The sequence below is a fragment of the Leucoraja erinacea genome, chromosome 31, assembly GCF_028641065.1.
Source record: "Leucoraja erinacea ecotype New England chromosome 31, Leri_hhj_1, whole genome shotgun sequence".
Classification (NCBI taxonomy): domain Eukaryota; kingdom Metazoa; phylum Chordata; class Chondrichthyes; order Rajiformes; family Rajidae; genus Leucoraja; species Leucoraja erinaceus.
This window is the reverse complement of record NC_073407.1, coordinates 23157794-23173240: the sequence shown is the minus strand read 5'-3', so window position 1 is coordinate 23173240 and position 15447 is coordinate 23157794. Positions and strand designations below refer to the sequence as shown.

At 45.9% G+C, this 15447-nt stretch overlaps 1 protein-coding gene across 1 annotated transcript in view; it reads right to left on the bottom strand.

Moving 5' to 3' along the window:
• Positions 1-15447, bottom strand: part of LOC129711801 (pappalysin-1-like) — a 241752-nt gene that overhangs the window by 62900 nt on the left and 163405 nt on the right. The window contains exons 18-21 of the mRNA XM_055659738.1: positions 13953-14124; positions 12618-12762; positions 10640-10749; positions 3802-3873 (exon numbers count right to left, since the gene is read on the bottom strand). Of these exons, the coding sequence (XP_055515713.1) occupies positions 3802-3873; positions 10640-10749; positions 12618-12762; positions 13953-14124 (499 nt within the window). The remainder of the gene's footprint in view (positions 1-3801; positions 3874-10639; positions 10750-12617; positions 12763-13952; positions 14125-15447) is intronic.

Sequence of the window (15447 nt, the reverse complement as noted above, 5' to 3'; positions counted from 1 at the left end):
CAGGAAAGCTGAATTTAATTTATGGCCCTGCATTGTAAATCATCACATTATCCTAAATCCCTTCCATAGGGCTTTCTTTGGCACTTGTACAAAAAACTGTTCTAGCACAGGCGGAGTGCTTTATATGAGGCCTCCATAAGTGGAGTCATAAATCTGTGAATTGTTACCACGTAGGGAGGTTACCATGCAGGTAACAAGAATTCACATCAGAAATTGTGACATTGACCCTCACTGAACCAAACTACTTTATTTTGGATAGTTTAGTTTTAGTGGAAGGCGCAGCAGCGCAGCGGTAGATTTGTTGCCTTACAGCGCCAGAGACCCAGGTTTCAGTAAAATTGTAAATTGTCATTAGTTTGTAGGATAGTGTTGATGTGCGGGGATCGCTGGTCAGTGCAGACTCGAAGGGCCGAAGGGCCTGTTTCCGCGCTGTAAACGAGTTGGATGATCAGCCATGATCATATTGAATGGCGGTGCAGTCTCAAAGGGCCGAATGGCCTACTCCTGCACCTGTTTTCTATGTTTCTATCTCTGCACTAAACTAAACTAAACTAAACTAAAATAGCCACATTGGCAAGTACTGGATGCGGTGGGCCAAAAGGCCTGTTTCCATGCTATATCTCTAAAGTCTAATGTTGTGTCTAGTTTATTGTCGTGTGCTAAGCAGTCAGCGGAAAGACAATACGTCCTAAAGACTTTGTTTTACTCATGGAGTAAGATTTCAAGAAAGAAATTCAAGCATTTTCAGACTGTGGTGGTGCCATGCATTCACCCCAAGTTCAGGAGGTGGTGCGTGAATTGGAGGGGATTGATGGAGATATATTTCCAAGCATCTGCTACCCGTCATCTTTGATATTGGGAGAGTCCACCAATAAAGAGTTGGCTATTTGCTGGCCTGTGACAAGAGCCGACAATGCCAAAATACGGCAGTGAGGACAGACACAAAATGCTGGAGTAACTCAGTGGGACAGGCAGCATCTCTGGAGAAAAGGAATAGGTGATGTTTCGGGTCCAGATCCTTCTTCAGACTCCCAAAACCGAAAACTTCACCCGATTCCTTCTCTCCAAGAGAGGCTGCCCTACCCGATAAGTTACTCCAGCATTTTGTGTCTGTCTTCGGTGTAAACCTGCATCTGCAGTTCCTTCCTGCACATAACACGGCAGCGTTAGATGTTCAAACTGCTTGGCAACATGACAATCAGGCAAACTGCTCTACATAACATCACACATTTTTGCAAACAGACACATTCAGAAAAGCGATTGTGATATCGTATTTGGTAGTCTGGAAGTCTTATCAGCTGACATGCTCATCTGCAAAAAGGGAAGACACAAAAAGCTGGAGTAACTCAGCGGGTCAGGCAAGGTCTCTGGAGGAAAGGAATAGGTGATGTTTTGGGTCGAGACCCTTCTTCAGACTAAAAGGGTGTTCGATCTTTGAGCAAAGTAAATCAGCCTTTCTTTACAACAAGCCCAGCATGGGAGCAGGCAAAGTGTATCTGATGACAAAGAGATAGAAATACTGTATTCCGACCACAGCCCAGAGCATGATTTATTACGTTAGACTCCCTGCTAACCATATGCTCTCACTTGAATTTTATGTTCGGCAGGTTTTGATTATTTTTTAAAAGGATTGCAACCACACCAAAATTGAAAAATCTCAGACATAGAATGTAAAGTATTCCACCACATTCCAAATCTCCCATGCCTCTTTTTTCTCTCTCTTAGGATTAGAGTTCATAGAGTCGTAGAGTGATACAGTGTGGAAACAGGCCCTTCAGCCCAACTTGGCCAATATCTCCCATCAACACTAGTCCCACCTGCCTGCGTTTGTCCTGCAGTAAATCCCTCTAAAACCTGGTCAATCCACATACCTGCCGCAGCGAGACTCCTGACGGGCACCCGAAAAAGGGACCACATCACCCCGATCCTGGCCTCTCTCCACTGGCTCCCTGTGCGGTTCCGTATACATTTCAAGACCCTCCTCTATGTCTACAAAGCCCTCAATGGGCTTGCCCTCTCCTACATTAAAAGTCTTCTCACCCACCACTCCACCTCCAGGTCCCTCAGATCGGCCGACTTGGGGTCGCTGAATATCCCGCGGTCTAGGCATAAGCTTAGGGGCGACCGTGCCTTTGCGGTTGCAGCTCCTAGACTGTGGAACAGCATCCCCCTTCCCATCAGAACTGCCCCCTCCATCGACTCCTTTAAGTCAAGACTAAAAACTTATCTATACTCCCAAGCCTTTCCTGACGTCCACTGAGCGAGGGCTATATGTATATATGTATGTAGTTCCTTCCTAAGCGGAGGAATACTAAACGGAGGTTGGGCGATCGTTTCGCCGAACACCTCCGTTCATTCCGCAATAACCTACCTGAACTCCCGGTGGCTCAGCACTTCAACTCCCCCTCCCATTCCCAATCCGACCTCTCCGTCCTGGGACTCCTCCATTGCCAAAGTGAGCAACACCGGAAATTGGAGGAACAGCACCTCATATTCCGCCTGGGTTGCTTGCGTCCGTTGACATGAACGTTGAATTCACCCAGTTTTGCTAGCCCTTGCTGTCTCCTCCCCTTCCTTAACCCTCGAGCTGTCTCCTCCCATCCCCCCGCCCTCGGGCTCCTCCTCCTCCCTTTTTCCTTCCTTCTCCCCCCCACCCCCCATCAGTCTGAAGAAGGGTTTCGGCCCGAAACGTCACCTATTTCCTTCGCTCCATAGATGCTGCTGCACCCGCTGAGTTTCTCCAGCATTTTTGTGTACCTGTGTATGTAATTTGTTTGTTTATACTATTCTTATAACAAATGTAAAGCACTTTGGCCAACAAGAGTTGTTTTTTTAAATGTGCTATATAAATAAATGTGACTTAACAAAATGTTTCTTCCAACATTGCAATAGTACCACCCATCACCCTTTGTGTGAAAAAATTAGCCCTCATGTTACCATTACATCTTTCCCCCTTCACCTTGGACCTATGTCCTCCGGTTCTCGATTCACCTACTCTGGGCAAGGGACTCTGTACATTTACCCGATCTATTCCTCTCACAATGTTGTACACCTCTATAAGATCACCCCTCATCCTCCCGATTGGGTCACAATAAGCTTGCTATGCTATCTCCTTACCAAGACATGCAGAAGTGACATGTACCAAGTACATGGTACAGAAGTTCCATGACATGCCATGAATTCTTTAAGAAGGAACTGCAGATGCTGGAAAATCGAAGGTAGACAAAAATGCTGGAGAAACTCAGCGGGTGAGGCAGCATCTATGGAGCGAAGGAAATAGGCAACGTTTCGTCCCGAAACGTTGCCTATTTCCTTCGCTCCATAGATGCTGCCTTACCCGCTGAGTTTCTCCAGCACTTTTGTCTACCTGCAATGAATTCTTCACTGCTCTATGAAGTGGAGCACAGTTTTCATTAGCAGTTTGGTGAAATGGGCATATCATAGGAACATAGAAAATAGGTGCAGGAGTAGGCCGTTCGGCCCTTCAAGCCAGCACCGCCATTCAATATGATCATGGCTGATCATCCAAAATCAGTACCCCGTTCCTGCTTTTTCCCCATATCCCTTGATTGCGTATCTGATGGACCTCCACAATCAAACCCTCCGCCATTAGGTCTCCGAAAGTTGTGGATGAATTATGCCCTGCAGGTTATATAACGGTAACAATAATGGTGCAATACATGGGCATGTCCACATGTATAAGCTTTAGCATTCAAGGCAAACTTAATTTTACCATTTAAAGAAACATAGTAAGGCAAGACTCTGTCAGCGAAAACCTGAAAACAACTCAAAGGGTCTTACCTCACAAGATTTAATGCAGTGAATCGTTTTAGGGTGTGGGTGCCACGTATGTCCTGCCGTACAAACTATATTCTGTGAAAGGAATATCACATGATTACTGCCAATATTTTACTCAAAATATATCCTGCAACAAGAACAGTATCTTCAGTTTAGTTTAGTTTAGAAATACAGGCCATTCGTTTCCATTAGTGAGAGTATATTTTACATTTTGATGAAAAGTGCTGTCTCTTTTTAAATCGTCTATGGGCAAAATGTTGGATGGGAGAATGAAATGATAAAACACCAGTCATTGGGGAATAAATACATGGCAGCAAACTCACTAATCGCTGATCAATCATCACTTACAGATGATCTTATGTTGGGAATTTTGAACACTAAGGAATGCAAATAACCCAGTAGTCACGGGTTTCAGATCCTGAAGCAAACTTTTGCTTAACACTGAAGGTGTCCCAGAGGACATAGGTTCAAGGTGAAGGGGAAAAGATTTAATAGGAATCTGAGGGGTATATTTTTTCACTCAAAGAGTGGTGGGTGTATGGAACGAGCTGCCAGAGGTGGTAGTTGAGGCTGGGACAGTCCCACCGTTTAAGAAATAGTTAGACAGGTACATGGATGGGACAGGTTTGGAGGGATATGGACCAAACGCAGACAGGTGGGACTAGAGTAGATGGGACACGTTGCCTGGTGTGGGCAAGTTGGGCCGTGGGGCCTGTTTCCACGCTGTATCACTCTGTATGACATTTACTCATGCTTGCTTTGTAATAAATAACACGCTGTGATTTGTTTTCGATTGGGCTGTATTGCGAGGAAAGAGAGTGATTAATTCTTCACAAGACAACAAAATGTAGACGGCAACCTTCTTTGCATAATTGCCTTAATGAAGGGGCTTCTAAATGTGTAGGAAGGAACAGCAGATGCTGGTTTACACAGAAGATGGACACAAAATGCTGGAGTAACTCAGCGGTGTCAGGCAGCATCTGGAGAAAAGGAATAGGTGATGTTTCGGGTGGAGATGCTTCTTCAGACTGCAGAGGGGAGGAAGTTGTTCCTGAGTCTGGTGTTGCACACTTTCAAACTTCTGTACTTGACAAAAGTATGGAGAAGGAACGACCGGGGTGGGATAAGTCGTTAATTATGTTGGCTGCTTTTCCGAGGCATCATAGTGTAGATGGAACGAATGGTGGAAACTCTGGTCTATGTCACGGACTGGGCTACATCTACTGCGTGGCACGGTGGCGCAGCGTAGAGTTACTGCCTTACAGTCTGTACGGAGTTTGTACGTTCTCCCCGTGACCGCGTGGGTTTTCTCCGGGATGTACGGTTTCCTCCCACACTCCAAAGACATCCAGGATTGTAGGTTAATTGGCTTGGTTTATTCCTTCTGCAGTTGTACAGGGCCCTAGTGAGACCACACCGGGAGTATTGTGTGCAGTTTTGGTCCCCTAATTTGAGGAAGGACATTCGTGCTATTGAGGGAGTGCAGCGTAGGTTTACAAGGTTAATTCCCGGGATGGCGGGACTGTCATGTGCTGAGAGAATGGAGCAGCTGGGCTTGTACACTCTGGAGTTTAGAAGGATGAGAGGGCATCTCATTGAAACATATAAGATTGTTAAGGGCTTGGACACGCTAGAGGCAGGAAACATGTTCCCGATGTTGGGGGAGTCCCGAACCAGGGGCCACAGATTAAGAATAACGAGTAAGTCATTTAGAACGGAGACGAGGAAACACTATTTCTCACAGAGAGTGGTGAGTCTGTGGAATTCTCTGCCTCAGAGGGCGGTGGAGGCGGGTTCTCCGGATGCTTTCAAGAGAGAGCTAGATAGGGCTCTTAAAAATAGCGGAGTCAGGGGACATGGGGAGAAGGCAGGAACGGGGTACTGATTGGGGATGATCAGCCATGATCACATTGAATGCCAGTGTTGGCTCGAAGGGCCAAATGGCCTACTCCTGCACCTATTGTCTATTGTCTGTTGTTATCAATGTAAAATTGTCCCTAGTGTGTGCATTATAGTGCTAGTACGCTGGGATCGTTGGTTGGTGCAGACTTGGTGGGCTGAAGGGCCTATTTCCACAATGTATCACTAAACTGAGGAAGGACATTATTGCCATAGAGGGAGTGCAGAGAAGGTTCACCAGACTAATTCCTGGGATGTCAGGTCTGTCTTATGAAGAAAGACTGGATAGACTTGGTTTATACTCTCTAGAATTTAGGAGATTGAGAGGGGATCTTATAGAAACTTACAAAATTCTTAAGGGGTTGGACAGGCTAGATGCAGGAAGATTGTTCCCGATGTTGGGGAAGTCCAGGACAAGGGGTCACAGCTTAAGGATAAGGGGGAAATCCTTTAAAACCGAGATGAGAAGAACTTTTTTCACACAGAGAGTGGTGAATCTCTGGAACTCTCTGCCACAGAGGGTAGTTGAGGCCAGTTCATTGGCTATATTTAAGAGGGAGTTAGATGTGGCCCTTGTGGTTAAGGGGATCAGGGGGTATGGAGAGAAGGCAGGTACGGGATACTGAGTTGGATGATCAGCCATGATCATATTGAATGGCGGTGCAGGCTCGAAGGGCCGAATGGCCAACTCCTGCACCTAATTTCTATGTTTCTATGTTTCTAAACTAAACTGACCTGCTTAAGAAGTAACTGCAGATGCTGGAAAAATTGAAGGTAGACAAAAATGCTGGAGATACTCAGCGGGTGAGGCAGCATCTACGATGCTGCCTCACCCGCTGAGTATCTCCAGCATTTTTGTCTACCTTGAAACTGCTCCTCACTGCAGTCTCTTGCTCTCAATATGCAATGTGAAATTTTCTTTCCTCAAACGTCCATTTTTGGGGGAAAGAAAATGATTTCCAAAAGGTCTATCGGGCTGTGTTGCTGGCAGCGACTGCTTTTGTTTCCCTAACAGGAAGCTACGATGCAGAAGTCGTCCCTTCGACACAGCTCTAAGTGATTGAATTACTGCACAACGATTGAATTACTTCAGTCCTGCCTTCAGAGAATTCCGTGTTCGCATTTGAACCCCGCTGCGTCCTACCTAACTAAATATTTAAAAGCATTCTGAGTATCAAAATTGGAAATTGTCCAGAGTGGCCAATTATCAATGACTGCTGGGGTGGTTTTTTAAAAAAAATTCAAAGTGGAGTAAACTTCAACTTTTTTTTTTCAATGATTCTCTATTTTCATTAAAAGGACACAGTGTCATTTTATTTTAAAAATCCGAGAAAATGCAGGTTTTCGACCATTGGTGTAAACAGCTGAGTCACTTAAGGTCAATAAAGGATATGGGAGCCAAAACAGTCCTTAGGGGGAGCCCTGGTCCAGAAAGAGAGTTCTCAGTCGATCAAGTTTACAATCTCTCAGCTTGCAGAGTATGCAACAGCAAAGGGCAGTCTGGAGCAGGGTCTCGACCCGAAACGTCACCCATTCCTTCCCTCCAGAGATGCTGCCTGTCCCGCTGAGTTACTGAGTTACTCCAGCATTTTGGGTCTATCTTCGATTTAAACCTGTGTCTGCAGTTTTTTCCTCCAGGATTGCAGTAAAGTTCAATTTAATTCAGTTCAGTTCAGTTCAGTTCAGTTTAGTTTAGTTTAGAGATACAGCGCGGAAACAGGCCCTTTATCCAAACGAGCCCGCACCGACCAGCGATCCCCGCACATTAACACAACCCAACACACACTAGGGACAATTTTACATTCCTAGCCAAGCCCATTAACCTACAAACCTGTAGGTGTTTGGTGTGTGGGAGGAAACCGAAGATCTTGGAGAAAACCCACGCAAGTCACGGGGAGAACATACAGACAAGCCCCCTTAGTCAGGATTGAACCTGGGTCGCTGGCACTAGAAGTCAGCAAATCTACCACCGTGCCACACAAACGGTGGAGGCAGGGTTTTCAGTAACATCTGTATTGCAGAATTACAGGCCAGGCCAATGAAACAAATGTTGGTTGCTTGTGTTCTATAAACCCGCTAACATTTACACAGTACACACTTTAAAAGAAACATTAACTGCATGCGAGGCAGCAGGAGAATACAGAAAGCCAGAAACATGTATAATATTTGTTGACACACATGCCAGTGGTGGTCTTTGTTCTTGTAGTTGTGTAGGACACTGAGCCCATGACAGCCAACAATGGACCCTTGTGGGCTCCACCTATCCATTTGTTTGTTCTCTATCTCTATTTATCACCATACACTCCCCTCATTAATGTTTTATTATTATTAATGTCTAGTGTTTTCTGAGTCATTCTTAACTGTCGCTGTATGTCATGTTGTTACTTGTGGGCGGAGCACCAAGGCAAATTCTTTGTATGTGAATACTTGGCCAATAAACCTACTTACTTACATACTTACTATATCTCGATTCCCATTCCCCTGACTAAGAAGGGCCTTGACCTGAAACGTCACCTATTCCTGTTAGTTTTGTTTAGTTTAGTTTAGAAATACAGCGCGGAAACAGGCCCTTCGGCCCATTGAGTCCGCGCCGACCAGCGATCCCCGCACATTAACATCACCCAACACGCACAAGGGACAATTTTACATTTATAACCAAGCCCATTAACCTACAAACCTGTACATCTTTGGAGTGTGGGAGGAAACCGAAGATCTCGGAGAAAACCCACGCAGGACACGGGGAGAATGTATAGACAAGCCCCCATAGTCAGGATCTGGCGTTTTGTGTCTGTCTACGAGACAGGCAGCATCTCTGGATAGAAGGAATGGGTCGTGACTGAGAGTCAGGGGAGAGGGAGACACAGAGGTAACCCTGAGTTACTCCAGCATTTTGTGTCTATCTTCGGTGTAAAGCAGCATCTGCAGTTCCTTCCTGCACCCTCCAGAACACTTCCAATGTGTGGATATTGAACTGGTGAACTCACTTGCGCAAAATGAATGTGGTTTGGGGCTTTTGATGATTTGCTCAGAATTGAGTCAGCAAAATAGGGAATGGGTAAGGTGGGGGTGTGGGTTGAAGAAATAATTGTGTTCTAACCCAATTATGTATGAGTTGATACAATATTTATTGACAAATACCTAATGAAGGAGAGTTTCTCGAATCCCCTTGTGTCTCCTAATCTCTGGACCAAGTAATTAGGTGCAGTGTAACAATTTGTAAATTAAGATCATGCAGTGTTAGAGACAGCTTGCTGTCACGGCACCTACTCCTACGAATGAAAATGTTGCTTTGTGAGAGATAGCAGGCGGCTTACTGCAAGAAAACACAAAGTTTAAAAACTTACTAGCTTGCTACTGGAATATACTTGGGTTTTAGCGTTGCATGCGTGTGCAATTAAATGCAATCTTCATTGTCAGCAGATACCTAGTTTGTCAACTGGACCCTGGCATTTTCGTAATAGGGATCCCAATGGTGAATGAATCAGCTTCTAACTTTACCTTGTTAACTTCAAGGGGATAGTGGGTGGCACGGTGGCGCAGCGGTAGAGTTACTGCCTTACAGCGCTTACAGAGCCTGAGATCCAGGTTCGATCCTGACTACAGGTGCTGTCTTTATGGAGTTTGTAGGTTCACCCTATGACCGCATGGATTTTCTTGGAGAACTTCGGTTTCCTCCCACACTCCAAAGATGTACATGTTTGTAGGTCAATTGTGTTGGTATAAACATGGTATAAGTGTAAATTGCCCCATGTCTGTGTGTGTGTGTAGGATAGTGTTAATGTGCGGGGATCGTTGGTCGGTGGGGACTCGATGAGCCAAAGGGCCTGTTTCCGCGCTGTATCTCGAAACTAATTGGCTTGGCGTAAATGTAAATCATCCCTAGTGTGTAGGAAAGCATTAATGTGCGGGGATCGCTGGTCGGCACGGACTCGGTGGGCTGAAGGACATGTTTTCGCACTGTACCTCTTAACTAAACCAAACTAATGGCTGACATATTGGGCAGTGAGTCAGACTGTTTGTAGGGTCCAGTGTGACCTAGACCTTTGTGTTACATGGAATCAATAATGCTGATGTGATATCAATACTGCTAAAGTGGACCACAATGTCTTCTAGTTACACAGTCGGGTCTGGATCCAGAATGAACAGTAGAATCAAATTTCTGCGTGCATGTTGCCAGTGCATTTCCTCTTATCCAAGCTGTAGAACAGCACATGATATTTCTCACTGTACCACTTGAGACCCCTTGAAATTGATCAAGTCTGCCATTGTAATCGACCTCTTGGGAGAAAACTGCCTTCCGATTTATATTGTCAGCGCACCAGTTATTCCTGTTTTAAAAGATGCCACTGTCATTCTGATGTCTCTTCAGAAGACACTTTTTCCCTGCTTGTCGTCATTGGTCAAGTCGGCAAATATTACAAACAGCATTACTGTCAATATTGTTGTGAGCTGTTTTATTTGGACTTTGAAAAAGCCTTTGAGGTCGCTCCTGCAAACAAATCACATCATTTGCGCTAGTCTAAGTATAAGCCAAACATTGGACTGAAATGATAAATATATCAGGCAAAAGGTCTGGAAGTGTGAAATCGCTCACCTCCAGATTCAGGGACAGTTTCTTCCCAGTTGTTATCAGGCAACTGAATCATCCTACCACAACTAGAGAGCAGTCCTGAGCTACTATCTACCTCTTTGGTGACCCCCGAACTATCCTGGATTGGACGTTGCTGGCTTTACCTTGCACTAAACGTTACTCCCTTATCATGTATCTATACACTGTAAATGGCACGATTGTAATCATGTATTGTCTTTCCACTGACTGAATAGCATGCAACAAAAGCTTTTCACTGTACCTCGGTACACAAGACTATAAGCTAATCTGAACTGAAGTATGCTGTGCAAACTTTTTTCAAATAAAGTCACGTATAAATTATTTGATACCAACCTTTGCCTTCTGAGGGCTCATCCAGAATCTCACGCTGTCTGCAGTCATGTTACTTGGTAGGAACACGGGGTCATGTTGATGTAACAAACACAAAGGGGTACATTCTGCACCTGAAGACAAAGTAAAAGAACATTCCAGTTATTATTTTTGCTCCAGTTTAGTTTAGAGATACGGCATGGAAACAGGCCGTTCGGCCCACCCAGTCCGTCCGCACTGACTAACGGTGGAGTTGCCGCCTCACAGCACTTGAAGCGCTGGAGACCAGGGTTCGATCCCGACTACGGGTGCTGTCTGTACGGAGTTTGCACGTTCCCCCCGTGAGCTGCATGGGTTTTCTCCGAGATCTTCAGTTTCCTCCCACACTCCAAAGACGTGCAGGTTTGTAGGTAAATTGGCTAGGTAGAAGTGTAAATTGTCCCATGTGTGTGTGTGTGTAGGAGAGTGTTAATGTGCGGGGATCGCTGGTCGGCGCGGACTCGGTGGGCCTACGGGCCTGTTTCTGCGCTGTATCTCTAAACTAAACTAAACTAAACGAAATGTATCAAAATCACGTTCAAAGTTACTGCAAAATCGTTTTTGAGTGAACACGAGGAAAATTCCCAAACACAGAGACTGAAGAAGGGAATTTTCTGCATTTAATTTTGATATGGTGTTATTCCAGTCAAAGTATACCGTGATGCATGGTAGTGTTTGTTTCATTGTGTGAGACTGAATACATTGGCAATCAGCAGGCTCAATCAGTATATAGTCCACTTCAATAATATTCCTATTAAATCTGACCTCGATTGAAAACCTTGCCCCACCGCTGAAAAGACTCAGAGAGTCATGCAGCGTGAAAACATGGCCTACTTGCCTACACCGACCGACATGACCAATCTACACTAGTCCCTCCTACCTGCGTTTGGCCCATATCCTTCTAAACCTGTCCTATCTGTGTACCTGTCTAATTGATTCTTAAACATTGAATGAATGAATTAATGAATGAATACTTTATTGGTACATGTGACAAGTCACATTGAAATTCTTTGCTTGCTTGCCAAGGTATGCAAACAGTCACTACATAAGGGTGCCGCCAAAGTTACAGAAGGTTAAGGGGGGACTTGATAGAGGTCTTTAAAATGATGAGAGGGATAGACAGAGTTGACGTGGATAAGCTTTTCCCATTGAGAGTAGGGAGGAATCAAACAAGAGGACATGATTTGAGAATTAAGGGACAGAAGTTTAGGTGTAACATGAGGGGGAACTTCTTTACTCAGAGAGTGGTGGCTGTGTGGAATGAGCTTCCAGTGGAAGTGATGGGGGCAGGTTTGATTTTATCATTTAAAAATAAATTGGATAGGTTATATGGACGGGAAAGGAATGGAGGGTTATGGTCTGAGTGCAGGTAGATGGGACTAGGGGAGAATAAGTGTTCAGCACGGACTAGAAGGGCCGAGATGGCCTGTTTCCGTGCTGTAATTGTTATATGGTTATATGGTTATGCTGTTCTTCCAATTTGTGTTGGGCCTCACTCTGACAATGGAGGAGGCCCAGGACTGAAAGGTCAGTCTGGAAATGGGAGGGGGAGTTAAAGTGTTTGGCAACCGGGAGACCACGTGGGCCAAGGCGGACTGAGCGAAGGTGTTGAGTGAAACGATCGCCCAGTCTCCACGTAGTCTCACCTATATATAACAGTCCACACCTGGAACAGCGATACAGTAGAGTATTTGGTGCAGAAAAATTACATTTGAAGATTGACACAAAACGCTGGAGTAACTCAGCGGGACAGATAGCATCTCCGGAGAGAAGGAATGGGTGACGTCTCGGGACAAGACCCTTCTTCAGTCTCAACCCGAAACGTCACCCATTCCTTCCCTCCAAAGATGCTGCCTGTCCCACTGAGTCACTCCATCCAGCATTTTGTGTCTATCTTCTGTGTACAGCAGCAACTGCAGTTCTTTCCCACTCATTGCAGTTGAGAATCTCTTCAATGCATTACCTATGCCATAACCATCTTTGCAGCTCAGTCGTATGTGTGTGTTGAGATGGTGAGGATGAGGGCAGTCTCCCTTCATTGAGCTGCACACCTGTAGTGAGCCGTTCCACGTCCCATTCATCTGGCATCGAATCACATTGACAGGTTCCTGGAGTAAATGACACAGGGATGTCCTTAATTGGTGCTAAATCCTGCATGAAAATGTGGGTAGCTATCCGAGCTCCTATGTGCAGCATTGAAGCAGTATTAAGTTGTTTTGTTTACTTTAGAGATACAGCGAGGAATCAGGCCCTTCAGCTCAACAAGACCACGCCGACTAGCGATCCCCGCACACTAGCGCTAGTCACAATCACAAGAGCATGGTTGGAATCTTCCCTGGAAGTCCCCATGAGAACGTGGTGCCTAGGCCAGGTGAGGCGGCCGATCTCAACCTCAGCGGGACTTCGGCGCCCCATCGACGGATCAAACTTGCCCCCTGCGGCTGGGGCTCTGGAAATCTGGGCCGATCCATTCCTGTAGCCGTCTTTGTAGGCCAGTATCTCGACCCCCTTCCACAACCCCCACTCCAACCCCCCTTCAGATGCTGTGACAAAAGGTGCCGTAAAATCAGTGGTGGACCTGTGCTGTGAAATACAAAAAAAAAACTAAAGTGGCTGGCTTTGAATATTTTAAAAGATCTGCTCTGCATTTTTAACTAAGTGTGACATTCCACAACACAGATGCAACATTTAAACATTCTGTAGAATCTCGCCTGTTTTTAAAAACATGAAGGATTCATTATGTTTTAGTGCAGGGCTGTGTAAAGGTACCTGGAGAAATAGGGTCCCCAGGTTCCTAGTACATGCTCCCAGGTGAAGCTCTTGGTGCTAAGGACGGCTGTGTCGTAAAAATATACTTCACAGAGTGTTGTTGGAGATATTACCTCCCACCACTGGAAATAAACTGATACATTTAACCCGGTCATCTTCATTCACTGCCATTGGTAAAAACGTTGGGATTCGGACGGACATCCCAGAAGAGCAAACGCCCCCCCTCATTCACCACATCTCCATTAACAAGCACCAACTGCTCTAAAAACAGTTAGCATCGCACATTAGAAAGTCTCAGACAAAGTCAGTCGGCTGAGAGAAACCCTCGTAAAACGGGGGGGGGGGGGGGGGGGGGGGGGGGGGGGGGGGGAACCTTGTTAAAGTTTTGTTAGGTAAGATTAGCGAGGAAGTGTTCCGTTCGCCAACAGGCGGTAATATTTCTCCTTTACAGTTTTCCCACTTAAAAACCAATTTTCTCAACTTTCCACACATAGAGCGTTTTTTTTTTGTTGCAATCCTCATTACTTACGGTCTGGTTGTTGGCATCGCTGCAGTTCATCCAGCAGTCGCTGTTGAACTGGAAGCCGTTGGTACAATGGTAAGTGCCGTGAAACTTTGCGGGGAGCGCCTTGCACGTGACAGGGGCACACACTCCTGGCTGCCAGCTCCCATCCTCCGTACACTTAGTCTTGAAAGACCGCCTGTAAAAGTTTAAGAATTAACAATCAGGAAACCAATCGCACTGGAGTGTTATGGGCCTGTTCCACTTAGGCGATTTTTTTTTAGGCAGCTACAGGCGACTAGTTTGTCGCCACATGTTTGCCGGGAGTCGCCTCCTCAGTCGCGCAAAAATTTGTAGCGTCTTTCTGGTCACCGCTAAATTTTCATCATGTTCAACCAAGAGAAAAGATTAGTTTAGTTTTGGTTGGAAATACAGCATGGAAACAGGCCCTTCAGCCCATCGAGTCTGCCTAACCACCAATCACCCGTTCACACTAGTTCTAGGTTATCCCATATTCTCCACCACTCCCTGTGCACGAGGGGCAATTTACAGAGGGCCAAATACACCTGCAAACCTACACGTCTTTGGGGATGTGGGAGAAAACCGGAGCACCCAGAGGAAATGTATGCAGCCACTGGGACAACATGCAAACTCCACACAGGCAGCACCCGAGGTCAGGATTGAACATTGGTCTCTGGCGCTGTGAAGAAGGAGCTCTGCCAGCTGCACCACTGTGTTGGGGTCATGTGGAGTTTGAACGTCTTCCCTGGGATCTTTCAAAGACGTACGGATTTGTAGGGTTAATTGGCCGCTGCTGATTACCCCTGGTGGATCGGAGAGTGGTAGAATCTGGGTGGAATTGAATGGAATGGGAGAACCAAATAGACTGGTGTGAGATCGATTTGAATGGGTTTTTGATGATTAGGGTAGATCTACTGCCTTACAGCGCCAGAGATCTGGTTTTGATCCTGACTACGGGTGCTGTCTGTACGGAGTTTGCACGTTCTCCCCGTGACCACGTGGGCTTTCTCTGAGATCTTCGGTTTCCTCCCACTCTCCAAAGACGTACAGGTTTGCAGGTTAATTGGCTTGGTATAAAATCTAACATTGTCCCTAGCGTGTGTAGGATAGTGTCAATATATGGGGTCGCTGGTCGGGGCGGACTCGGTGGGCCGAAGGGCCTGTTTCTCTAAATTAAAACTGAATTGTAGATGCTGGTTTACACCGAAGATAGACACAAAACGCTGGAATAACTTGGAGGGTCAGCCAACATCTCTGGATAAAAGGAATAGATGATGTCTCGGGTTACACAAAAATGCTGGAGAAACTCAGCGGGTGAGGCAGCATATATAGAGCGAAGGAAATAGGCAACGTTTCGGGCCGAAACCCTTCTTCAGACTGATGGAGGGTGGGGGGGGGGGGGGGGGGGGGGGGGAAGAAGGAAAAAAATGAGGAGGAGGAGCCCGAGGGCTGAGGGAGAGATAGGAAGGGGAGGAGACAGCAAGGGCTAACAAAATTGGGA